General features: G+C 51.3%; 2 protein-coding genes across 3 annotated transcripts; one reads left to right on the top strand and one right to left on the bottom strand.

The window, feature by feature from the left end:
• Positions 1-3,141: 3,141 nt before the first annotated feature.
• On the bottom strand, positions 3,142-4,635 carry LOC129785362 (collagen alpha-1(III) chain-like). Its single transcript, XM_055816729.1, has 2 exons — positions 4,085-4,635; positions 3,142-3,488 (listed from the first exon to the last, which is right to left on the bottom strand). The coding sequence occupies exons 1-2, from the start codon at positions 4,633-4,635 to the stop codon at positions 3,401-3,403; spliced, it is 639 nt and encodes a 212-aa protein (XP_055672704.1). The 3' UTR covers positions 3,142-3,400.
• Positions 4,496-26,298, top strand: C12H3orf70 (chromosome 12 C3orf70 homolog). Of its 2 annotated transcripts, XM_027791964.2 has the most exons (3): positions 15,309-20,225; positions 20,553-20,694; positions 23,123-26,298. In XM_027791964.2, the coding sequence occupies exons 2-3, from the start codon at positions 20,661-20,663 to the stop codon at positions 23,677-23,679; spliced, it is 591 nt and encodes a 196-aa protein (XP_027647765.1). In that variant the 5' UTR covers positions 15,309-20,225; positions 20,553-20,660; the 3' UTR covers positions 23,680-26,298. The 2 variants fall into 2 exon arrangements, with proteins under 2 accessions (XP_055672703.1, XP_027647765.1); XM_055816728.1 differs by lacking the exons at positions 15,309-20,225; positions 20,553-20,694 and adding an exon at positions 4,496-4,808.
• Positions 26,299-26,538: the final 240 nt, after the last annotated feature.

Consider the following 26,538-nt stretch of genomic DNA (forward strand, 5'->3'; position numbering starts at 1 on the left):
TCATATGGGATAGCAGAAAAAAGAAAATGTGCTTGTTCTTTGTTTTTTCTCAATCCCTTCTCTGCATGCTAGAATTAGATAAATTTTCCTGTTTGTGGAGAAGTCTGTGTCTGAAAAGGCCGCATGCTGCTTTTTTCCTAAATATGTCTTATTTTGCCCTTTATCTGCCCCTGTCCTTCAGCGAGTGAGAGTGCAAAACCAAGGGCAGGAATCCATTCAGAAGTCACAAGCCAACCCAAGGGCCCGGTTCTGGGAAAGATTTTTCTGCAGGACCAGAGAAAGAGCTAACTCTAGGCCCAGCAGACGGCTGTGGTGTCCCCCAAATCACTTGTGTGCCACACCCGAGAGCAACCCAGCATTTGCTCGAAGGTGAAGCACTGCCTCCGTGGAGCAGGCTCCGCGTGACGTGTTACACAACAGCACTGGCTGGTGCTGGCGGCTGTCGTGTCACCCGCAGGACAGCTCTGGACACACACTGCCCAAGCTAACATCCCCTCTCCCGTGCCTCGTGCCGGGCGTTCACCCATCCCGGGGAAGAGTTGGGAAAAGGCAATTCCCCTTGCAGCAGGAGCAGGCTGCGGAGGAGAGGGCATGCCCTTCCTCTGTAGGAGAGATGCTGGTCGCAGGATATGGAGACCTACCAGCCTTTACCCCGTGGCCAAAATACCTCTCCTCACCTGCAGCACGTTTGTGCTGGTGCATTTGATACGCCCGTTCCCCTTCCGACCTCCCTCACAAAAATTACTGAGAGTACGGGCAGCTCACGCTAGCGATGCCTCTCCTGACAGAAGTTCATTTGTAAATTTCTATCGACCAAAGCAGCGCAGCATTGATTGTTCGGTCTGCTCTGCGCCCAGCCAGCCGGCAGTGACATTGCTGCTGCGAGAGGTTGCATTCGCAGCTCCAAGGGGCAGGCGCGATGCTCCCAGCCGCTGGCAGGACCCCGTGGGTGTCCCTGCCTCTCAGCAGCTCTGCTCCCAGCAGGGTGGGAGCACGTCAAAGGGCAACCGCAGCTCCATGGCCCTCAGCTCTGCAGGGCAGGAGCCTGTGCTCAGCAGCCCGTCTCAGAGCCCTTGGTGTCTGCTGACGTGCAGTCTAATCAGAAAGCACCAGCCTCTTCTGTGAGCCTCTCTGGTAAATGGTTAGAATAACAGACTTGCAAAGTCCCTCATCAGCTCAAATACCCAGTGGTACCAGAAATAATGCCCATGAGTGAAATGTTTCTTCATTTAACAGGGAGAGAACACAGCCCCACGCAGAGGAGCACTTGTTAACCACTTGGTACGAATTATTTTTCCAACCTGTCTTTTTAAACCAGCTTAAAAGACCAGTGTCTTATTTTCACTCAGCGAGAAAATACCTGTTAAAAACGTTTTTCAGGTAAAGCCATGCCTACTGGCGAGGAATGTCCCCGGCTCTGCTCACTTGTTGCAAGTGTGACCATTCTGAGCTACGTGAGCGTGACCTGAGGTCATACAGTTCAGTGTTGTGAGGCCTTGGTGAGACACGTTGCAAGCTGGCTCTAGTCCATCCTTAATCTTTGGGCCCTGCTTCTGCTTTCATGTGAGTGTCTGGCTGCGTACCTACGCTTTCTGCACAGTGGGGATGCTTGTTTTCGGTGCTGAGGATATTCAGTGTCAGCCCTGTGAGTACTTGCGGTCTCTTACATGCAGCTGCAGAATTGTTAGATGTCTTTAATTAAGTCAGTGAACTCTGCCAGTGCAGCAGATGCCTCCATTAACTGCTCAGCCACAGGCATTTTGCAAAACAGTGGAGAATGGGAGTGCACCAAAGGAGAGAACTGCTTTAGCTTTGATCAGCGTCCCCTGCAGCACTGGGCCTTCAAAGAGAGGCGAAAAGCTCTCTGCCTTATAGCGTGGGAAGAAGTGCTGTCCTGCAGCACATGCCCAAATTGCACGGGGCACTTGAGCCTTGTCAGAAGCACCCACACCCATTTCTGTAACACGCAGCTCACCTCCCTTTTTTTTTTTTTTTCTTTCTTTTTAACAAGCAGTGATTTCACAGCCTAGGCTGGGTCTGACACCAGCTCTGGAGGTGAAACGGTGGCAGCAAGGCAGGGCTTCATGCCAGCAAGTAGAAGAGGCCATTCTCCTTGGGCTGAGGGTCTCGTGGGAGCTGAGCTGCACCCCCTGTTTGCTGCTGGTGGGCTCCAGGGAACAGGAAGACAACAGGGCAGTGTCAAAGAAACACCTGATCTTGCAGTTTCTCCTCTGCTTGCAAACAGCTGAGCAAGGTCTTGAATGTTTGCATATTTCAGTGGGACACAAAGCAAAGGCAGGCAAGCCTTGAGGAGCAGTTCAGGAAACTCGCTTTCTGGTGCAATTAAGCCCGGAGGGGTTTAAAACCTACAGCCCTGAGAAGCTCCCTCAGCCCTGGTGACCAGTGCCAAGGAGGGCTCAAAGCCCCTTCTCCTGCCCAGTTAGGCTGAGTTTAACAGGTCCCATCCCTGAGGCGCAGTGTAACCTCCCTGCCACCCTCAGCCAGCTCCGATTGCTTTTGTCCCAGCAATCAAAACCAGCCCCAGAAACGTCCCTTCAGCCTGGCGAAAAGCTCTCCCTTGAGCTGTGAGCAACCAGCCTGCTGAGAGGGAGAGGTTGTAGCCCCCACTTGCAGGTCCCAGGAGGTGAGGGCATAAGCTGGGATGCGGTCGTGTGTGCCCAGGGCTCGCCTGGCACTGAGATGCTGCAGGAGGGAGTGAAAGACTGCCCAGGCCCATGGGAGGGCAGAAGGGCAGCAGCAGGCCAGGTACGTGTGGCTGCCTGCGTGTGTGGCGTTGAAAGGAGCCGGGTGTACTGTGGGTGAGTGTTCCAGCCCTCCCGCTCTGGCGTCTGGCCCATCTGCCGAGGCACAGCACTCGTCCCTGCTCCCAGCAACGAGGGAGGGTTCAGTTCAGAAGGGACCAGCAGGAGCATTCTGTGCAGCCTCCATCACAACACAGGCCAGAGGCTTCCCCCAGCCAGTCCTGCACCATCCGGCCGGTTAAACTCCATCCTCCAGCGCCTTTGCTCCAGGAGGAAGGGAGCTGTGGGTGTGCAGGTAGGGAATATTGCGTAAATGCATGTGGCAAACGGGTTTGGCAGCCTGACCGAGGACAGGGCAGCGCGGGGTAGGAGCTGCTCACCAGTACGTGCTGTTTCGGTGGGCCGCAGCCTCATGCCTGGCTGAGCACCGACGCCAGCAGCGCTGCGGTGAGCTGGTCTGTGCTGCAGGTCGGGGGCGACACTCAGAGGTTGTTCGAAGTCTCGGTGCAGCTCTCTGCTGTGCAGTTATGACCCATATCCCTTGGTTTTACCCATAAAGTGCATAGCTGATCACAGCAATGCACCTGCACCTTTGTTGTTCTTGAGCTGGTTTTGTTGGCAAGAAGCTAATGATTCTCTCAGCACATCTTCAAGAGGGTGTCCAGCATGGAGACACCTCTGGGATCTATCCTAGGACAGACACCAAAGGGACGATCTGGGAATATTCTGCAGAACACAGAAAAATAAGTATTTTTTGACTACTTCTGACAAAGGGCTATTAGGTATTGCACAAAGAGAAGTGACTATGAAAATCAGCAGTTAGATTTCTGTTCTAACAGAAAGCTGACTTCAACTCTCTTACTACTGAGCAGGGACAATAAAAACACAATTTACTTTCAAATATACGTGGAAAAAAGCCCACCACTACACTCCGGAAACCAGATAATGTAGCCACCGCTCAAGAAAAAACCCACACTTGGCATAATCCAAATTTGACATAAAGATACGATCACTGGAAAATAACAATAGAATTTCATACCATTATTAACCAGAATTGTATCTCCTGATTATTTTACAAAATGGAAGCCAAAGTTTATCAGTGTTTTCAAAACCACTGCGTGCTTAGAAAGAAATGGTTCTCCTGATGGGATGACCAGAGAGGAAGTAGCATGAAGCACAGGAGACAAAACCAGCACTGGCTGCGCAAGGGCCACGGGTGCGAGCGGCTCGGTCTCCTGCTCCACCGACTTTGGCCCTGCCGGGACCACCTGGGCCCTAAAACAGCCACGAGACGCGCCGGGAGCGCCCCAGGTCACCGGTACCTCACCGTGTCACCGAGCTCGCCCTCCTCCTCCTCCTGGCGCTCCTCGGAGGCTGCCGCCCGGGCGGGAGGGTGCCGAGCCCCCGGAAACGAGCCCGGCGGGGCCAGGGGAGCTCCGCCCGCCCTGGCCCGCGGCTCCCGGCCCGCCTCCGCCGGCAGCCCGGCTGCCTCGGCCGGCCCCGCTGGCTGCCCGCGCCCGGGCGCTCCCGCCGCTGACGGGACGCCCCTGAGAGCCGGCCGGCATCTCCCAGCGGCTCGGCACCGGCGGCGGCCGGGGCGGCGGGGCGGGGCGGCCCCACCTCCGCCCGGCCCGGCCTCGCACCCGCGCCCCACCGCCCGGCTCCCGGGTGTTCCGCGCACCGGGGCGGGGCGGGGCGGGGCGGGGCGGGCGGCCGGGCCCTGCCCGCGGCGCTGCCCCCCGCAGCGCTGGGCGGGCGGGCGGTCCCCGCTGCGGCTCGGCGCCTTCTCCGCCTCCTCCTCCTCCGCCGCCACCTCCTCCTTCTCCTCCTGGCCGCTGCGGCGCGGGGGCTGCGGGCGGAGCGGCGGCGCCATGAGCGGGGCGGCGGCGGCGAAGAGCGAGAAGCTGGACGAGGCTCAGGCGCTGGCCCGCAGCTGCGCGGGCAGACCCGACTTCCAGCCCTGCGACGGGCTCTCGCTCTGCGCCACCCACAGCCACGGCCGCTGCTTCCGCCTGCACTGGTGCTGCCACCTGGGATGGTGCCACTGTGAGTGAGCGAGCGCGCGGTCCCGGCGGTCCTCACGGTCCCTGCGCGCCGTGCCCCCTCGCCTCAGCGCCCCCCCCAACTCTCCTCAGCGCCCCCCCCAACTCTCCTCAGCGCCCCCCCCAACTCGCCTCAGCGCCCCCCCCAACTCGCCTCAGCGCCCCCCCCCAACTCGCCTCAGCGCCCCCTCTCGCCTCAGCCCCCCCCTCTCGCCTCAGCGCCCCCCTCACCTCAGCGCCCCCCCCTCTCGCCTCAGCGCCCCCCCTCACCTCAGCGCCCCCCCCTCTCGCCTCAGCGCCCCGGCCCGGCCCGCAGCGCTCCCTGCCCGGGCGGCCGGCGGCGGCTTCGCGGGGAGCGCGGGGCCCAGCCCGCTGCGGCGGGACCCCGGGGCGGGGGGCGGGCCGTGGGTGACCCCCGTCAGGGAGGGCTGGGGCCGCTCTGGCGGCATGGCGGGGCTCCTCGGAGGCGCAGGAGGCAGCGCTGGAGGATGCACGGAGCAGGTGGTGCCCGGTGCAGCAGCCGGTGTCGAGCCAACTCTGTCGAAAAGGCGCCCGGTAACGACTTCGATGTCTGTACTCGGGGTGCTGATGTGTGTAACCGCGGAGGCCGGGACTGAACCCTGGATGTCCAAACATAGTTTGATGAATAATTAATCGCACGGAGCCTTGAGGAGCAGGCTTTTCCAGCAGCGCGTGGGTGCGGGGTCGGGAGATGGTGATGGGGCTGCGTGCCTGGGTGGCGTCTCGGAGCCCGGGGGCCGGGGTTACAGTCAGACCCTCGGGTGAGGGTCGCTTGGTGCTGCTGGAGGTGTCCCTGGACTCCTGGCAGCCCGTCCACCTCATCGGCCTGTCGCCATCTCTCCTTCAAGTCAATCTCCTCCGTGGAGTCCCCCTCACACGCACTTTCTGCTCATTTTGCTTAATGGAGAAAAGGGCCTGCCTAGAAAGCCAGCTTTTATTTGGATGAGAGCGCCTACTTAAATACACGTTCTAGGAATTTCACCTTGATTTGGGGTTCATTTGAAATCAGTTTAGAACAATGGTTTTTTCCTGTGCCCTGGAGTGAGGACTGTGTGGTGGCACAACTGTCTGCGTGAGAAGGTGCCACAGTCACCTGCTGCGCAGGGACGTGGATGGCTCATGGGCATTTCCTCAGTGACACAAGTTATGACCTGGATATACTCTTCCTAAATTTCTCTGGCCTCAGTTATTTGTGGTCATCGTCAAGATATATGAGCTGATAAGCACTCTAGCGTACAGGATCAGAGCTCAAAATGGTGTTTATACACTGGAGATGTTACCTGAAGTCATTTGGGGATGGTCTGGGGAAGGGGAGGTTAAGTGCGGAGCTGGGAACACCTGGAGAAGTGACATTGCAGAGAAGGATCTGAGGATTAGGATGGATCGCAAAACTGAGTGTGCGTCAGCAGCAGGAGGCCTTTGTGGTAGAAAATCCAAAACCAGAACCCAAGCCTTCGCTTGGGGATGCATTAACAGGAGCATTGCAAGCATGCAATTTAATTAGTCTCCTCAGCTCGGTAATGATGAAACCAAACTGATGGGCTTAGTTTTGAGCATTGCACTTTAAAAAGCCATAGGAGAATTGTGGAGGTTCTGTAGGAGATCGCAGTGATCAGCTTCGAAAATATAATTTACAAGGGGGTGCAAAAGCAAAGGGGTTGCTTGGGCTGTAAAAGATTGAGGGAGGGAGGGAGGGGAGATGAGCTTTGCAAAGTGTAGAGCTAGGCTGGCAAAGAAAGCTGTGTTCTAGTTCTCTACACAGACTTGGAAGATAACCAGTTATCACTTAGTTGTGGCAAGGAACGTTTAGGTTTGGATATTAGAAAACATTTTAACTAGGAAGAGAAATGAAGCAAGGGAACAGAGTACTTGGGAAGGTAAGGAATCGTGGTCCTTGAAGGTCCTTAAGGAAGGCTTAGACTGGTGTGGCTTAGGAGTTAGAGCTGATTCTCACTTGGAAGGACCGCTTGAGATCCCATCCAACCCATAGCTTCCCTGTGGCAACCAACGAATTCTAGGTTTTGCAAGGAGTACAGACTTCCTTCTGAATTCCTCCTTTATGGCTAAGGAAACTTGGAGATACTTTTGCCCCGTGAAACTGTGATTTTAAAGGAAGTCAGTCATGTACCTAATTTTCCTGTTTAATCATCTGAAAGCATGAAGAAGTGTGCTCCCTTCTTGCCCTCTTATTTCCTGATGCAAATTTCAGAGCTAAGGATCTCTTTGTATCCTGCTCCAGCAGAATGGGTTGAGTTGGACTTAAAAGGGGTAAGAATGAGGCCTATAACGGACAATTCTATAGAGGTCAGAGCTGTAATTAAACAGTGTTGGGAGTTATCTTTTATAAACGCCGTGCCGTAATACTGACTTGGGAATCCTCAGACTGTTCTTGAAAGTGGTTTTCTGTAACCCTTAAGAGCTGTATTGGGGTATGGGAAACTCTACATCAATTAAAATGGCCTTTGAAGTATTATTTTCCATCAGTGTCCAAGGTCCTGAAGAATGTCAGCTTGGCTAAAGTGTGCTTACACTGAAAAATTACAAAAACTCACCACCGCGACGATGAATAGATTGTCTCCTCATGTGTATTCAGGATCACATCTGCTTACTTCGGTGACAGAAGCAATTTAGCATGGCAGAGCAACTTGGCTATAGAAGTAATAATTGAGAAAGAACCTAGTCTGAATTCCCCAAAGCCTTTTTTGTTAGCATGCTCTGAAGTGAGCAGTACTTTAAGCACTCTCTACCTCCAATGTTTTTCTGTCCGTAAAATGGCAATAATAGCTGGCAGGCGAGATCATAGAGTTTAGTGTTTAGCGTATCCAGACAGCTCTGGAACCTCAGGTGCTGTGGGTATCTGTATCACTCTGTGTCTAAGCCTGCGAGTTTATTTTGGTTCGTTTTCAGTCTCTTTCGGGCTTGGTGGGGAGCAGATTTCCCTGTGAGGTGGGAGATGATTCTCTAATGTGCCCTCGTGCCTGGGGAGCTCTGAACCCAACTAAAACCTCCGTGAACAGGCGCATGCAAAATGTGCAGCCCCGGTGAGCGTGGGGAGGCTGCAGAGGCGAGGGCTGGCAGGGTGCGCTGGGTGTCACTGGAGACACCTTGCTCTGTGGATGTCAGGGGGTCCAGGAGAGCAGGCAGCACCTCATGTCCTGCTGCAATAGGTGACCACAGCACCCTTCCCCTGTGTGCTGCCAGACATCTGCGCGCCTGCCAACTCCTGGCTCCATGTGGATGCGGGAGGAGGGCTCAAGCCTCCGGAGTCCTCTTCCCTGCAGGGAAGAAGGTGCTGGCCCAAGAGATGTTCGAACTTCAGCCCCGATGCTTGTCCTGTTACACATTTCTCTTGCTTGCACTGCGCGCTTTCAGTCTGTCCCTGCGTGCATTCCCCTTGCCAGGGTGACAGCCCTCTGTTCACCTTCTTCCCCTCTGACAGCCTTGTGGGGTTTTGTTTATTAGATGCTGGTTGAAAGCCTTAAATTACTCAGATCTACTTTTTCCAAAGTCAGAGAAAACATGCGCCAGAGGCAGGGCTGCGGCAAGGTGTCTGTCTTCCTTTTCTCGCCTCTGGATTTCCACTGTGGCTCTGATTTGCACTGATGCTGTCAGCAAGGCTGCTGGCTGTGTGGCGGTACCTGCTTCTGTCAGAGGGGATCAGATCTGTGAGGTTACATCTGTCTTGACAGCGGCAGTTTGGCTGTGTTTTGCTAATTTTACTTCCTAAGAATTAGCTCACCAGAGAAAGCATCACACTTGATAGAATTACAAGATCGGCTTCATCCCTGGACAATGCAAAACCAGGGTATTCTCTTACAACTGTGTTCATTCTTTTAATCTGAATATCTTGCATTATGTTAAACACCTTGCAAAACTCTCAGTATGTTATGCTGCGATTAACAAAAATACGTAATGAATAATGGTTCTGCAATACTCTTTTCACAGCAGTTGTATCAATAGATGGTAGTTGTGCTACCTTGCACTAGCCCTTCTGTGGTTTTCTTTTTTTTTTCCCCATTTCAGCATCAAAAAAGCAGGCTTTTAGTTACATAAAGCCTCTTGCATATCTTATATTGAAAAACAAATGCAGCAAACAAATTTCAGTTCCACCACTTTAGTGAGATTCAGCTGTTTGGATTGCTTACAAGAAAACAAACCGAGCATGGGTGAAAGCTGTGAGGTCTCTGTTGGGTGGTCAGAAAGGGAAAACAGTTGCTAGGCTCAGACATGTAAAAAGATTGTGGTGGCAGTATAGGTTTTAAAAACCACAAGTGCTCCCCCACCCTTGCGTTTTGCTAAGCGGTGTGTAACATTTGCAGGTGTGCCTTGAAATAGGTTCCTGCTCCCTGGTGTGCATCACGTAATTATGGGACTGTTATGCCCGGAGTTTAGATCCAGACCTGGCAGCTTCTGCGTGAGGTCAGGCAGGCTTGGCAAGAAACCCAAGAAACTGTCATTTCTTGGCCAGGAGGAGAAAATGGGTTTACATGATGGTGGCATGCCACAAAGGGCGTGTGTTTTCTGGGTGGTTTGGGGGACAAGGACTTCTCTGATTTTGGCTGTGCCAGCACATATGCTGGGGATGCAGAATATTTACATTTCTTCTTCATCTGCCTGCTGAATGAGGAGACAAGGGTTTCTCTTTGCCCTCAGAGCAGGCTCCATCGCTTCCTCGTCGTGGCTGGTTTATGGGTGCCTGCAGGTCCCCCGGCGGTGGGCAGCCCGTCACAGCCTGGCGTCTGCGGCCGGACTCTGCTGTGTGCTGGGGCGGTGGGAGGCGATGATCCGTCTCCCACAGCTGCTGCCAGGGAATGAAGCAGATCAGTACAGTCACTGCACCTGTGTGTGCTCTGAGCAGATATTTGTTTCTTACGTTCTTCTCTACTCAAAATACCAGTGGTTTTATTTTTAACATTTTAAAATAAAAAATGTGTTTTCTGTCCCGCAAAACTGGTGAGAGCTCTCGGTCAAGGCCAGCCTTGATTATACCTCTTCCAGAGAGCAGGCTGTGGCACTGTGTCATACCGCATCCCCTGCCTGTCCTCTGGCAGGGTGCACACCCTGGCCCCATGTGCCAGGTGCTGGTGTTTTCCCCCGCTACGCAGTGATGTGTGCAGCATAATACGAGTTGCTCAGTGCACACAAGCAGCGTTGCTGTGGTGTCTCTCCCACCTCTCGAGCGACAGAAGCTATCAGCAGGGGCTCTGACAATCTTTGAAGCCCGTGTAATTATTCAGAGCCCAGTCAGCCTGTGGGAGCCGTAAGCGGGGACTCGGCAAGGCAGCCTTTCTTTCCTGTAACAGACCGCTGGTAAGTGAGCCAAAATGGTTATTGAAGGTATTCAAGTGCGTCGTGACAGAGCTTGGGGATCTAAAAAGGAGTCGTGTCTTCCTGCCAGCCAGCTTCTATTGATCCCTCCACGTTAGAGAAGCAGCTGCAGCCCTGGAGGGGATCCTAAAACACGCCCCGGGGTGCCCTGCAGCGTTGCGTACATTGTAGATCTCCAAAAACCTTCCATTTTTTCTGGTGGGTTTTCTCTGCACTGTTTTTTGGTGGCTACGAAACGCTTTGCCATGTCCAGGAGAGAGCAACAGGGCAGTAGCATACCGGTGGTTTCCGTGTGTCTCTGCCTGCGGCAGGTCATGTGTACTGGACCTTACTGGAAGTAGCCAGCCTGGCCCTGGTGACGGCAACTTGAATTCCCAGCGGTGCTGTTCCACAGGGCAAAACTGTGTTCTGATGATTGAGTTGCTGGATAAACGTGAAAAGGGATTTGTAACGAGCTTATGTTCTAAATTCTGAGTCTGAATTATTTAGAGTAGCTCATACATTTTTCTTTGTGAACGGAGCAGTGGGGCTATGAACTCTGGGGCTGGGTGTTCTCTGAAAACATGGCTTGTCTTGGGGGGAGGATGATTGCAAATCCTAGGAGAAGCAGGCGTTTTCCATCTGCTTTTGCTGTGAAAAGGATTTGAGCGTCCATCCGGTTCAAGTCCGATGTCTGGACAAAACATTTGTGCACAAACAAGGCATTATGCTGAGCACCAGGCAAGAGCCGCAGAAAGGGGGATTTCTCAGCTTGCAGTGGAAAAAAACTTTTAATGAGGCTTTGCTGCCTGTGGCTGTGCAAGATCTTCCCTTCACCTGTATTTTGAAGGGCTCTGATATTCCAACTTCATTTCACAAAGACGTACACAATGAAGGAAAGAATGTCAGCTTAATATATTCTGAAGTGTTACTCCAAGGGAAAACACTTATCTGCCGGTTTTTATGGGTGCACCATTCTGGACCTGGATTGTGTACAGCTTTGTTATAATCTGCAAATCACAGTATGAATGTGGTATTGATGCTGTGTCTCAGAAAGGGAACCCACGTGTAGATTCATCATACCCTGTGGGAACATCAGCACATTTGAAGGAACCTGCTGGCATTCGTTTTGCGATCCTTACTACAACACAGTTATGTTTAGAGACATGCATGCTCTGTTATTATTGCTATTATTATTATTAACAAACCCCCTGATACCGCTTAACAGGAATAGACCACAGGAATATCTTTGAATTCAAGTTACTTGCTGTAAGTATATCTTGCAGACTAACTCTTCTAGTTACAGAGAAATCACTGCGCTTCTTGCTCCGAAAGTCCTGAGAAAAAGGGGCCTTGTGTACCAAAACACTTTCTGCCAGCCAGAAAACCTTGTTTGTCATGCATGACTATGAGGCTGTGCTGCATACCTCTGTCTGTCCATCTGAGGAGCGTAATTCACAGAGAATTATGTCTGCTTGCCCAAAATGATCTGCTAGTAAGAGCCTCCAAGAGTTGCAGATAAAGGACATCTCTCTCTTGAAGCTGCTTGAAGGGTTAACCTGCTGTTTTCATGGAGCCTGCTCAGAACAGGTGTGAAATGATGAGGCTGTGGATGTTTCCTACTGGAAGCAAGTACTTCCGAAGGAAAAGTTCATGAATGCCACGTCCAGTCAGCTGGTGCATTTGTTTGTGAGTTCAGGAAGGTCTGAACAGCTTCGTGGTGAAGGCTGAGCCTCTGCTCCTGCTCACAGGTCTTCATTTGGGTAGAAGGCTTCAGGCACTGTTCTCACTGCACAGTAGCAGCTTGAAGATAAAATTTGTACTGGAGTACAGTGCCTGAGGTAAGCGTGTAGCTTCCTTCCTGGGCTCTGCAGGTGAGGAAATCTGTTTGCCAGCTTGAGTCTGTGAGCGTGCTTACTCTGAGCACCTAAATGCAAGAGTGTATGGCTGCAGTGCCTTCTGGCATGTTCGCCTTGCTCTTGTGGCTGTCAGTGGATGTTTCGTGTGTCTTAAACTGCATCCCGTGGTCATATCTGTCTTGCGTTGCCCTATGAGACAAACTGAGCCCTGAGGTTATAATCTTTGGGGTTTCCATCCCGCAGCTCTGCAGAGCTGTCCGTGCGCTCAGGTTGCTGGAAGCTCTGAAGAGGGCTGGCGGGTACTTGGCACAGGACCTCACATTGCGGGGCAGCGCCTGTGCGCTCATCAAGAATATGTTTTGTTGCTGTTCATGTTGATGCAACCAGCAGAGCTGGGCTTGTAGAGAATGGACACCTTGGGGGGGTTTATGTAACGGCTCTCAATCTAACCAGCTCTGCCTTACACTTCATGACTCACTTCGAGCCTTGGTAACTCAGTTCTGCACATTGATAAGGCTGTACCAGAAATTTTTGTTTCTATAAAGGACAAAAACCAAAATGCTTTACTCGCAAGCATTGTAAGATGTTCCAGAATGATAGCTGTGACAGTGTGGGCTTAGCTGTTGATGGATGGCACAGGCTTATACTAATGTAAAAAGCTCGTTGACAGTAGATTGGATTCCAGGTAGTGCATATATATATCCTTATATATATGTATCTCTTCTCCCCCCTCTCCACACATAAAGTGACCCTGTTCTATTGTATTGTGGTTTTTATTCCAGCACCTTCATGAATTTATCTATCCACAAGATACAGAGTATGTTTTCATAATGACTTTGATTCTTCCACTAATCAATTTTTATGTAGTGGCTGATAACAGAATTCAAGTGCAGTTAGCGCAATTTAGAGACGTTTTTGCCAATAGTTGAGTATATTCACATAGGTGAAAGTCAAAAACCTACTGGGAAAGTAAAATCTCATTGCTTGGCAACTGAGCCTTGTTTGTAATATACCCGTAATTTAATTTTGGCAACCTAACAGTTGGAATTTATACATAACCTATGTTGTAAAACAATTTCAACAAGAGGCATCCATTTGTATTCTTGTTCTTGCTGGTGGCTGTGGAGTTTGAGAGCCCATGTGTGCTCTCAAAACTGCTTGTTCTGCTGCTCTCCCTGTACCCATCCCTAGAACGTTTTCCCTGCTGTGCCCAGCAAGAGCGTTGTCCCTTTCACTGCTTGACGCGTGCTGCCGGTGCTGGAGAGACCTGCAGCTGTTCCAGGCAGGGTGCTTGGCTGCTCCACGTTTTGTGCGTGTAGCTGCCTGTGGTGTTTGGATTTCAGTGCTTTGCTGATCCGGAGCCACATTCCAGGTGTTTTCACTCACTCACAGGTGCTGCTTGTCCCTGGTGAAAGGCTCGGACCGTCAGGTGTGCCAGGGTGGACGGATCAGCTCCTGCAGTCCACCTGTCTGTAGGCAGGGCAGGCAAAAGAGGGACTCACCTTTGTCTTTGTTTCCCCTACCCTCTGCCTCTAGACCTTGGCGCTCCCCAGCTGATGCTGTGGGGTCTTGGCTTTCCTGGTGTGAAACCAAGGGTGATGCTTTTACCTCTCTGCCTGCGTTTGCTCACCCTGCTGCAGCAGCAAGTGCTGAGTTTGCTCCCAGCTGCGCTGTCCAGCTGCTCCGAGCCGTTTGCCCACTGCGACACGGTGGCCCGCCTCCGCGCCGCCAGGGGTGGTACTTGGTCTTTTATTTTTTCATGCAGAGCATTGCTGGCTCCCACAGCCCTCCAAGGGAAGGGCTGGTACCACACCTGCACACTTCGGCTCTAGACATATTTTGGGCATAAGCAGGGAGAGCCGTTCTTTACATTCTCCAGAAGCGGGTTCTGTAGAGGCTGGTATTAGAAATGTGAAGATTGGTTTGAATGAAGTCTGAACAAAGGTGTGTGTAGATCAGCAGCAGGAGAAGCACTAGGAGGAGGGTTAAAAGAATGGCCCGTATTGATAATAAGGACGCCGTTCCCAGCAGTGGAGTTCAATGTGGTGTTTGTCAAGCCCGAAGGCTCGCACCCTGGTAAGGCCACCGCGCAGATGACTTGTCAGCAGGAGACCCTGTACTCTGACACCAGGACGGGAGCAGCACAGGTACGGCACATCACCTACGCCAGGGTCTCCTGTCGGCCCACCAGGAAACCAGGCTGGAGCCATAAAGATGCATCTATTCCAATCTATACAAAGCAGCCTTCTGCCTCAGCTGCCTCCTGTCAGTGCAGAGCACGGGTCTTCTTGAGTGGTACAGTCCTTTGGAGAGGACTTCCCCTTCAAGAACTCATGAGCTGTTCTGTTTGTTTGAGAATTCACAGGAGAACATTCCCATCGCATACAGGGGCCCGCGGGTGCCCTCCTGCAGCAGGTACTGTGCACCTGGGAGGCGGCTGTAACTTGTCTGTGGTGCCTGTGATTTCTCTGTGCCAGGAAGCGCCATGGGGTTGTAGGTAGCTTCTGACACTGATCTGTGCTTATCCTTCTTTGTTACCATATCAGCACACTGCCTGTCTGCGTGAAAATGATGGGATGCTGAAGCTTGAGCAGATGGTGCACAGGGATGGTTTTGTAGAATAAATATTTAGCACTAAGCCATTTGTTGCTATTTTCTCTACTGAATTTCAAAAATATCTAGCATAACTTGGGGGATACAGTTTTTCAGGGAACCGTGCAAAGAGCGACTGTTCTCTCCCTTGGGGGTGGTTCTGTAAAGGGTTGTTGGAAGGCAAATACCCTTGGTTCAGAGCTCCGGTTGTGATGGCCAGCACCTAGCTGCTGTTACTAGTGGCAAGCTGCCTTGTGGAGGTGACCCAGAGTGCCTGCACGCTTTTCATGCCTGCACTGCCACGTGTGCACGTTCTGGAAGTGCAGCGTGGGGCTGTGCTGGGGCTGCCCTTAGCAGTACCCGTGTTAAGTGTGGCACTTCCCACAGGGCACTGAAAGGAGCAAGCTCCTTGCACAACACACGTGTTGGTTGCTTTTTGGGGTATTGGTATTCTGTTCCCTTACAATGGTTAGTAAGCAAATATGGCCCTTTTAAGAGGGCTTATTGGCCGCATGAAATATTTCTCAAGCCTTCGGGGTTGCTTTTCCTTTACGCCTGGTAAAACCGTGTAAGCAGTGAGAGGAAAGAGCAGAGATGATGGAAGGAAGCTCCAGGGTCTATTTGCATTTAAGAGTTACCTGCTCTTAGGACAGACATAAAACCCTGAAAGGCTTGGGCAGCTCACAGCGTGTACCATGTGATCCTTTTTGTATTTAAAACAAATGAAGACAAATGGGCATTAACATACAAATCTGCTGAAGAAAAACTTTCTGATCCCGCCCCCCCTTTCTTGGTTTCCTTTGAAAAGCTTGTGGCTCATCAAGTCAAAGGCTGTCACAGCTGTCTCTATACAGCACCAAGAGGGAACACTTCTTCACATGAGAACTAGCAACTGTACAAAATCACTGCTGGGGGAGCCACTGTAGAAACGTTGCTAGATCAGTTCTTTTCTGTGCTTAGGTGAGATCAGGAAGGGGATGGATTTGTTAGTGCTGTGATGCAGCTGCTTCTGTGAGAAGGTGCTGGTTGAAATGGCAGGCTTCTGTTAGGTCAGAGCTTGCTGATGTTTGCTGGTGTAACTGCTAAGGCCCTCTTGCATGACTTCTTTTGTGGTGGTGGGGTAACTGGTGTGCCTTTGCAGAGTTGTCTTGTGTCCTTGGAGTCTTTTTTACGATCCTTTGCTGTGCCTTCCTAGCTATGCCAGAAGTACTGGAAATGTGCAGGATGCTCTTCACGTTCCCTGCACTAGAAATGTGTTTGAACAATCTTGATGCTTTTTCAAAGTTGCTTGGAAGAAGTGCAGGGCAAAAATATCTCTTGCGTTAAGGTGTTGCATATCTTTATCTATGAGGGTCCTTCAATACCGATGAGCGTTTCAGTTATGCATCGTCATAACCACCAGTGGTGCAGTTCAGCTTTACTTGGGGTTGTACTGTAAATCTGACAGTGGCTCAGTGTCCTGAAACATTTTTCTTTTTCTCTGGTGCCTTATTCCACATCTCACATCCCCAGTGCAGCCCATGATGTTTTGCTAGATATGACATGGTGGCTATTCAGTGTGATACAAAGCAATAGAAAGCGGGTTAGCAGTAATTTTTTTTTTAATTTTTTTTTTTTACATGTGCCATCTGTAAATGTACTCCGGACTTCTCCTTCCATTTGTTCTTGCCCCTCTGGAAAAGCTATTACTGTGCTCTAAGCAAGGTGTAATTTGAAGCTATTATAGTCCTTGGTGAATATTTATGGTTAGGGCAATCTTTGTTTGCAAAGGTTTGTTGTTCCAAGCTGTGCATATAATTGGAGAGAGAAAGAAGGAGGAAGAGCGGAGGCAGTCATTTTGTTTGCTGTTGCAGCCGGTGGGGCTGGAAGGCAGCGTCCCCGTGTAGGTGTGCAGACCAGCGTCACACTTCCAGATTACCCTTCTACTCTGCTGAACGCTTCTGAAAAAAAGTGTGGTGGGTACCTCAAGCAGGCGTAGGGTGCTGAGTGCCTGTCAATACACATCTCCAGACTGCAGCAGCAAGCCTTGCCTTGCTTTACTCTGCAAAGGAGGAAAACCCACCGTCTGCCCCGACTTTGTTTTGTCAGTGGTGAGATGATACCCAGTCCCTTCCGGCGCAGGGGCTGGGGCCAGCCCAGGCTGGTCTGTTGTGGCAGAACTGTCTGCCACCTGTGCCACCCACCACCCCGGGGATCCTGAGATCTTGGAAAACCAGCTGGGTGTTTGGCAGCTTACGTGCCGTCCTTGGGCAACTGTGCCAATCCAGGCAGCAGCACACTACTCCAGCTTGTAGCTGTCATCACCTGCGAGACAGCTTCATTTAGACGTCAGAAGGGTGTGCATCCAGTCAGCTCTTCCTAAAGAGGCAGTCTTGTCTCTCCTGCCACACTGATGAGAAATGAAACAAACCCTGCTGGAAGAACGCTTGGTAGTTCTCCATCTTTTGCTATGAAGAAAGCCAGAGCTTGAGAAGCTGATCCATTGGTTTCCCCATGCAGAGAGAGATGTAGAATAGCAGCCGTGCAGTGAACTCCCTGTGGAATACTGCAGAGTCCCTCCAAGCTAATACTGTCTCCTGTTACACATGCATTATGAATACTTGCTTTGCCTTCATTCCTTCAAAGCTGTGTGGTATTTAATTAGAATTTGTTTATGTTCTTCATAGTGGGACCCATTTTCTTCTCCCATAACCTTATTTTTGTGGCAGGGTTGTGTGCGGCAATAGGAGGGCGTTGCACAGCTGGAGTGAGAAACCTACCTGACTTTGCAACAGAAGGTCGCCGGTGCCGTTACAAAGGTGTAGCTTCGGGCAGAAGCAAGTCACCCGCGTTTAACCAGCAGCTCTCTGCCGTTAAACCATGGGAACCAGCTGCACACGCCCTTCGTGCACCTTTCTGCGGTAGGAACAAGCAGCTGCCTAAACATCAGCCCACATGCTTTGCCCTGCGGTTGGGGTCCCTGCTCCAGCCCCTCTGAAGCATCTGCCGCAGCCGAGGGCACTGAAATCTCCAGTGGGATGAGCGCTGGTTCTCCAGCGGCGCCTGGGCTGGGTGCTCTCACCGCAGTGCTCAGCCGGCTGGGGCACACGGAGGCAGCTCCTCAGCGGTGCTGGTTAAACGGAGCCAGGTGACGGTAAATAGCGTGCAGCGAGCAGCTCTGCGTTAACCTCACCGATCTTGGGAGAGTAGATGAGCCGGCAAGATTGGAGGGTGTAGAAATATTTGCCCAAGCAGCTGCAGGGGCAAGAATACTTATGAAAAAAGCTTTTATGTTTCAGTTAAAAGACGTCTAAATGTCTTGCGTGCAAACAAATCTGCATGGTACATATTGCTGACCTGGAGTCTTAGGATCCACAACGGAAGGTCCACAGCTATCTTTACCACTTTCTGAAGTGCAGCGCAATTCACGTTGTTATTTATTAGGAAATAAAAATAATCCTTCAAGGCAGCATTTTGAGAGGGTAAAACTTGAGAATTCGTTATGAGAAATCTCACTACTGAAAGATGGATTTATTCTTTTTTTTTTTTTTTTTTTTAATATGCCAAGCACATTAATGAGTGTCAGAGGTAAACTAGAATGCTGAGACGAAGGGAAATAGAGAATAAAATCTTTAAGCTGTACCTCTGCTTATTTCATGGTTAAGTTATTTTGTATTAGCCACGGAAATTGCTGCTGTGTCTGTTTGGTGAGGATGCATGCAGACTGCTCAATTAGCAAAGAATCAGAAAGAAGTGACCTCGTGGCTGGCTTCTAAAGGCTCTTACTTGGTTTTTTTGTAAGCAGGAGACACTACAGTACAGCTTGCAATCGATCACCCACGTAGTTCTGGCAATCAGTGCCACAGACAGGCTACACTGATCCCTCTCTGCACACACCCACCCACCCACCCCAGTGTGCATTTGCTTTTGGGGGTGAAAAAGTTTCCAAGTTGCCTGAGTTTGCTCAAGATCTGCAGGTCATGACAACTCACTGCTCTGCTGGGTTCTGCCTTAACCTGCTGGCAGGTGTCACTGCGGCAGGGTGCCAGGGCTCTGGTGAACAGCATCCATCTGATTTGGCAATAAAAATCCTATTTCTGTGAACAGAGAAGCAGGAAGATGAGCATTGCCCAGTACTTACCTCCTCAGACACATATGAATAGTTCTTTTGCAGTTGGGTATTGGCTTTACTGCATGCTAATTCTCTGGAGGATTAGTTTTTTGGGGCTTTGGCAAGGGTCAGTTGAATAATGAAGAAATGGAGAAACAATCAGTCCTTTTTAGTTGTGCACAAACGGCTGTCACTGTCGCTGAGGCCCGACAAAGAGATGCAGTGTTCCTGGAGAATCACGCTTTGCGAGCATGTAGCAGCAGAAAGTGTAGGTACCGGCACAGGCTCCCGGCGGTGACAGTTAAGCGCAGCCTGCACCCTTGCTTCTGAAGTCTCATTGTCTCGCGTTTCATCGTATCGTCTCTTAACATATGGCTGTCATGGGTAATTGAGACTTATCATGAAAATGGTTTTGGCAGAGCCTGGTTTCACACGTTCCCTGTTAAGCACCCAGGAGAGGCACGGGCTGCTGCTTCCTCCGAGCCGTTTTGCCACGGTGGTGGTGGAACTGTGGAGCTAGAACTGTGACACTTCTCCATAGCTGCTATTACAGTGCTCCAGAGCGTCCCAAACTTCTGCAAATGCAGCAACTGCTTTTCTCAGAATTCGGTGCTTGATTTTCGGACACGTGTTTGGCACGTGCGGTATTTTTCCTTTACGGAATTGCTGCCATCCGCGGAGGCAGCGGTGGCAAGTGACCCAGGAAAGGACTTGTGGTGCAGCGTCTCGTCTGGCATCTGTATTTGTGCAAAACTGTCATTTACAGGAGCATTCATCAGTGCAGCTCGATTACAGAGTTCTTCAACTGACTTGGTTGGAATAAATAGGCAATAAATTACATGCTAGCATATTTAAAAGGAATGTGTTGGAATAGGTGCTCAAAATACTATTCCGTCATAGACTTTTGCCAGCTGTTTAAAGTCAGCAAAAATATTGCTGTTTATTTCAGTGGGAGTTCAAGCAGACCAAGATGTATTTTAAGAGAACTTGGGGACTTGTGCTTTTGGGATAATTTTCTGTTAAAAAGACACCCCTGCCAATCCTGCAGGCTGCAGGGGGAGGGGATGATCATATTTTTCATTTCTGCATCTATTTTTCTTGGATGCATCACAGCTGAGTGTTTGCGTGTGTTATGTGGGGTAAGGAGTTGTGAGGCCATAACCACAGCTGAGTCCGTGCCCCAGGCTGTGAGCACCAGCACCCCTCAAGGAGGGACCGGGTCATGTGTTAAACCAGAAAGTTTAATCTGTCTAAAATAAACAAACTTGGCCCTAAAACTAGCTGAAACTAAACAAAATTGTACCGGAAGTCTAAAGAAATGCAGAAATCTGTTCATGTAGAAAAATCTTTTTTCCATTGGGCAATTCCTGTTTTACCCTGGCAGAGTTTGTCCTTGGAACGTGAGGAGACGGTGTCAGCCTCTGGAAGGTCACACAAACGGGGAGCTGAAATCCTCTGTGAGCAGAATCGCCACCATTTGCTTCTACCCTGAAATTAACGCCAGCAGGGCAGTTTTCAAACACGCAGAGAATTACCACATGCTGCTGCAATGGTAAAACAACCAGCTGAGCTCCGGGGTAACACCTCATCTCCCCCTGCCCCAACTTGTTTTTTTCTTTTTTTCTTTTTCTTTTTTTTTTTTTTAAGTCGTCAAACCGATGAATCAAAGATTTGTTATTTGATGTCCATGCTGTAAGCTACCTTGGCTTAAATCCCCTGCTTGCTCCTCCCAACACCCCCAGCCTTCTGCCAGCACCTGGTGACTATTTTAAGTGGAAAAATATAGTCCCGTTGTGCAGAGACCTGGGGGTGGGGGTGGTTGTTTTTTTGGTTTTGTTGGTATTTTTTTTAACCTTGATCCTGTTAAAATCTTCACCAGGGCCTGCCTTGGACACTTCAAGAGAGGTGGCACAAAACTGAGTTGAGAAATTTTTCTTTCACTGACAATGGAACGGAATAGGAGCCCACACAGAATCCCTCCAAACACATGGATACGTACAGCACCGTGGTTTCAGGCGAGGGTAGGCTGCGTTTCTGTTTCCGTGAGCTGAATTTTATCAGATGCTGTTCCAACCAGCAGCACTCTAATCAGCCATCTGTGTGGCTTTGCAAGACAGTAGCATATTTAACGTTCACTAATTTCGAAGTAGGATTTCTGGAGGCCAGACCGTGGCCCAAAGCCATGGGCAGCCGCTGTTGCAGCGGAGCTGAGGTGAGCCCACCTGCCCGGAGGAGCTGTGTCAGCAAGGTCTGAAACACGCCCGAGGGACCCCATCCCTCGGTGACTGCCGGGACCGAAATCCCTGCGCTGCTGCTCCCAAGGGCACCGGCGCGGGAAGGGCTCCGCTCTGCCTGCGGCTGAAGCGTTGCGTTGTTTGATGCTAGTGCTTAATTCCTCTGAGTCACAGCAAGTTCAGAAGCGAGGCGGTGGGATGTTGGGAAGATGGCAAGGGCAAAGGATGGCTTTGTATTTTCTGCCATCCGGCCGTAATTAAACAGGAGGGAAAAAAAGCTTGTTTTATTTTCACTGAGCTTTTTCAGTGGCTTTGTTAACAATCATCATTCCGCAGATCACAGGAAAAAAGTGCTTGATGAGGCATTTGAGGGGAGCTGGTCAGATTTATTCACAACATGTTCTTTCCTGCTGCCACCGTCTTGCTGCTCTCAGTCTGGCTTGGCTCGCTGTTCTTTCCCATGGCACGACTCGGTGGGCTCTTCTCTTGGGCGCGCCTGGTGCTCCTTCCTCCGAGCCTGCTTGCTGCGTTCGCTGGCCTGGCAGCGTGCCTCTCCCACGCCCCGGGGCTCCCCGGGGCTCTCCTTCGGGCTCCGTGCTCTTTGCCGTGCTTCCTCTCTTCTCCCTGCCCTTCCGCTGTGGGCATCTGCAGATCCAGCGGAGAAGCGCAGCCGACTTCCACGCGCGTTCCCCTCCCAACGCCACAGAGCAGCCAGGGTGGGAAGACCCTTCCCCAGCGCTGGAGCCTTCCCCTGCTGGCGCCGGAGCTGGGCTGGCGAAGCACAGCCGGTGCGTGGGCCCCGGCTCCTCGGCGCTGGCAGAGCCGTCGAGCACCCGGGCTGCTGCGGCCACCAGCCGGGGTCTCAGCCTGGCCCGTTGCCAGCGCTTCCAGCGGGCGGCTGGGGTACCGGCTGCCATCCCGACGGGGAACGTGCAGGGTCAGGGCCCTTCCCACGGATGGATTCCCAGGCTGAGGAGGGGATTTTGTACTGCAGAGAGGCATGGCGGCGGGAGCGAGTGAGTCCATCCTTCAGGAGACGACAGCCCTTCTGCTGCTGCTGTCCTGGGCCCTGCTCAGCTCCCTGAGCAGACACGCAGTCACTGCTCCGGTTTTCCGAAGGGACGGGCTGCACCTACCTCCGAGCTGCTAACACAAAACCAGGGGGCAGCTCTCATCACAGCGCAGCCGGAATCGTTCCTGCAGCAGGACTTCGGCAGCTTCCTGCTCCTCACCTGGAGAGCTTCAAGCATCAAAATGGTCCTTCGGTGCTTTGATACTTTTTTTCAGGCTTTGCAAAGCAGTATTTGCAACTCGTGCATCAAAACTCTTCTGAGCCCCACTGCTTGCAAGTCTGCTGGAAATTTGTGCTTTCATAGCGTATGAGCCCCTAGGGAGACATGAATTTTTCAGAGGCTTCGTGCAAATAAAATGCAGCATTTTACAGTCTCAGGCATAGCCTCAGGTTTCTCAGTTTTTCCTGACAAAGTACTGATTTTCTGCTCTTTTATTTATTTCTTTGCTCTTTCAGCAAAGATTTTCAGCTCACACTTGGTTCAGCTCTATATAACCAACATAATCCTATTTTCTTACTACTTAACCAGATAATCAAGATGCCAAAAGCATTTATATGGCTTCAGAATTCCCTTATTTTCTGCCTTCAAATTCTAATTGCAGTCATGTATGAACCTCTGGTTTATAATACAGAAAAACACGATTTAGTCCCCAGAAAAAAAGAACATGGAAACACATGCAGGGAGATTAATTGTAATTTGGAACAGTAATAATATAATAAGATTTTGAACATTGTAGCGAAGGAGTAAGCTAGAACTTCTCTGTGTTCAGTGGAAAAAAACCTCCAAACAACTCCCTGAGCATCTTTTCAGTTTTCTTTCCCCTAGGAAGGGGTGCAGGCAGTCTGTCCCACTTAGCTCTGGAGCAGTGCCCCTGGAGTTAGTTTTCCAGAGTTAGTGATGTCCTACAGATGTCTTTGAGGCAGGGGCAGGGAGAGGAGCAGGACCGGGAGGAGGAGGGTTATGCTTGTCTGAAGTTGATTGATCAGAGGATGTGTAGGAGGGGAGGACTGAACACCTTGAGGCAGCTGCTGGCTGCAAGGAACCGTTGGTTATTGTCAATGGCCGAGGGCAAGCGTCGTGTCGTCAGTGTGCTTCTAACTGAAGGATCATCCTTAAACACCGCCCTTCTGTTTTCCCCACAGGTAAATACGTCTATCAGCCCATGACACCCGTAGAGCAGCTCCCCAGCACCGAAATACCCATTCGCCCTCGGGAGGCTACAAACACCATCCAGATCTCCGTCTCGCTCACCGAACACTTTTTGAAGTTCGCGCCCGTCTTCCAGCCCCCCCTGCCCCCTGACTCCCCGCAGTTCTGCACGATCGCAGACCTCTTCATTGACAATTACCGCGTGAAATGCATCAACGGGAAGATGTGCTATGTGCAGAGGCAGCCTCCCCCTGTGCCCCACAAGGTAAAGCCCGAGGAAGTCCCCGTTCGCAATGCCTTAATCACAAAAGAGAGCAATACGCCAAAACCAGATCACTGCTCGTCCCCTTCCAGCTCCGAGGACTCCGGGATCAATGCGGTGGGGGTTCACTACATGGAGTCGTGTGACGAGGACACAGAGGGGGTGGCTGAGCTCAGTTCAGAAGAAGATTACAGCCCGGATAGCAGCTGGGAGCCGGACGAGTGCCCGCTCTTGTCACCCTCGCAGTGCGAAATGGAAGTGATTGAGACTATAGAAACCACTGTGTGACCCGACGTGTTGGTGTGAGAGCGGGCCACTTCCCACTCAGTAATGTTGCTTTTGTAGTATTTATATTTTCGGTTTTTTCTGACAATCCCTTTTTTTCCAGTGCACTTGATATTTCAGATTCCTCATGGGAGTGTGGTCACAGGACTTGCATACTGGTGACTAGCAGCAGCCTGAGCAATTTTAACACGTTCTCAGCCTGATCAGATCTCCCACGTCTGCACATAAGGTAGTGATAAATCTTCAGACTTTTATAGCTGAAATAGGCCCTTTCCTTGGTCTGGGTTACATCAGATCCTACTTCTCCTACGAGGACGTTCCACTCGAGGTGTTTCCACCTGTCAGGATGTTTGCAGTGGGCCTCCAAAGCACAGCGGGGGAGCTGGTGCAGCATGCCTGCGAGCAGCAAAACCAAGTTGCCCTTACTCTTTCTCAAACAGCCACGCGAGGTGCGGCAACAAGAGGCTCTTTCCGTCTCTGTCTGGCCCTGCGCGTTGTCCATCCTCTTCTCCAGTGCTGGTGCGACCCTTCTCGGAGGCTGTCGCACCGCTCTTCCAGCGGGTTGGTATGGCAGGCTAGAGAATGCACAAAGTGCCTCCAACTTTTCTCCAGGCTATGCACCGAGCATCTGCTGAGTTAGATCAGGCTCTGGAATCTCCTGAGAAGGCAGCTGTTGCTCCGGATGGGGGATCAGTTGCCTGGATCCAGCTGGTCCCTTTGCTCTACGTGGATCTCGGGAAGGGGATCTGGCTTTTGCAGCTTGGCAGGAGGGGGAGCAGGCAGAGATGAAGCGTGGCATCTAACCAATACCATGCCAGACCGGGGTGTAGAATGACAGGCGAAGGAAGTGACTACCTCCAAACACACAAAATCCGCCCTCAGCTTTGCCTGCTGCTTCCTCCTGTGCTGCTCGGTGCCGGACACATGCGCTCAGGACCAAACGGCCTCAGGGCCTGCGTTTGCCCGAAGAGTAACAAAAAGTTTATCAGCCACACCACTGTGTCGGCAGAGCTTGGGAACAGCGTGGAGGTGCCGGGAGGTGGCCTACGGGCTCGGTGGTGCCGTGCTTGTTCAAGAACAGCCCCAGGTCAGTCTTGTGGGCCAAGGAAGCTTTGGCTCTGGCTCCTTGGCGCCTGGCTGGGGAGCGGGTCCTGAACAGGGCTCTCCTCCAGCAGCCGCTGCCGGCGAGCTGGTGTGCTGGCCCTTTGGCTTCAGCCCTGCCTGACAAACACATCGGCCTCAGATTTCAGTCAGCTTGAAGCAGCTGGAGTCAGTAATAACTGTGGTTTTAACAGCATTACTGAGTTTGTGTGTTTGCTGTTTACGTTCAGAAGTCACTGGTGAATATAAGGCTGTATAAACGTGTACAGTTTAGTGATCGATACTAGATTATAGTCCGTGTTAGAGGATGGCTCATCTCTCACTAAATCCTGACAATGTATTACTAATTTTATACACTTTGTAATCAGTATCTTTAGAAAATGTTTAGGCAACAGTGTGTGTGTGTGTGCACATGCGCGTGGGCTAGGAGTTTACCATAAATGGGTATAAAGTAATACTGTCCTTTTTAGACTAACACTTTCAGACAAAAATAATAGGTTTTATAGTTTTGATGATTTACATAAAAAAGTGCAATGCTTGTTAAATGAGGAACTTGGGCCATTGCATGAACAGATATATTCTCACAAGGCACCTGAAAATACTGTTTTTCTGAGGGCTTTTAAACGAAGGCCGTAGTAAAACAATAGGATTTATTTATTTATTAAGTGCGGGGTTGTCTTTCTCAGTTAACTAAGGTTTCTAACAACGTTTTAGTGTCTTTTGCCCATTCAGACACATTCCATAGGTAGAAGGAAGCATTGTGTATAAACCTACAGCATTTATTCATATTTAATCTTTCAATTGTAATCTGAGCGAAGAGTTGGAAAGCTCGCTCGCGTGCCTGGCCTGTCTGAGCTCCCTTCCTGGGAGGACGGGGTGGGCGGCAGCTGCACCCCCCCAAGGGGCTTCTTCCCAAGGACAGGGTGCTCCTCCCTAGCCCTCGCTGCGGTGCCAAGCCCAGGAAAGGGCACCAGGAGCCCCTGACTGGGCACGAGCTCACCATGCTCGCCAGCCAGCGGGAGCCACCTCCTGCTCCCGTTCGGGGGCACCGGCTGTGAGCGTCGTGAAGTGCAGCGGGGTAGTTATGACCCAGACTTACCGTAAGCTCCTGCGGTCTCGCAGGTTCCTGTCACTGTCGTCAGGATACATTCTTTCTTAACTGTAAGTAATTAGCAATATTCACAAGCTGTGAGTTGTCTCCTACCCAGGATTTGTTCAGATGTCTTAAGCACAATAAGCTGCCTCTTCCTTCTGTGGTACCCGTAACCGTCAGTGGAGCAGCCTGGTGCGGGACAGGGCTGGCGTGGGACGGCGTCTCAGCAGCCAGCGCAGCGGTGGGTTCTCACTGTGCTCCATCACGCGCCCCAGTTCAGAAACACGCTCCTCACAGAAACGTGATTTCTTTTCTTTGCACAAACACTGGCGTAGACGTGCTGTAAGAGACGTGCCCTGGGCTCGTTGCTCCACTCTGCCAGGGAGAGGTGTGTATATTTCTTCTTTAATAAAATACTAAACAACGGAGGTTCTGCTTGTCCTAACTCTCTCTGTATCCTCCGTACTAGGGTGAAACATTCTGGTGCTTCCAGCAAAGGAAGGGTCGCTTACAGCTTCGGATGGTGGCACCTGAAACCCACCCAGTGCTGGGCAGAGGCATGTAATAACCAGGTGGAGCACACCAGGCCCAGCCCCAGCTGGGTTTGGGCCCCGGTTAGTACTGGGGCTGGTGGGCAGCCTCAGGGCCCAGTTCTCACCCGCCTGCAA

Source organism: Falco peregrinus, chromosome 12 (genome assembly GCF_023634155.1).
Source record: "Falco peregrinus isolate bFalPer1 chromosome 12, bFalPer1.pri, whole genome shotgun sequence".
NCBI classification, from domain to species: Eukaryota; Metazoa; Chordata; class Aves; order Falconiformes; family Falconidae; genus Falco; species Falco peregrinus.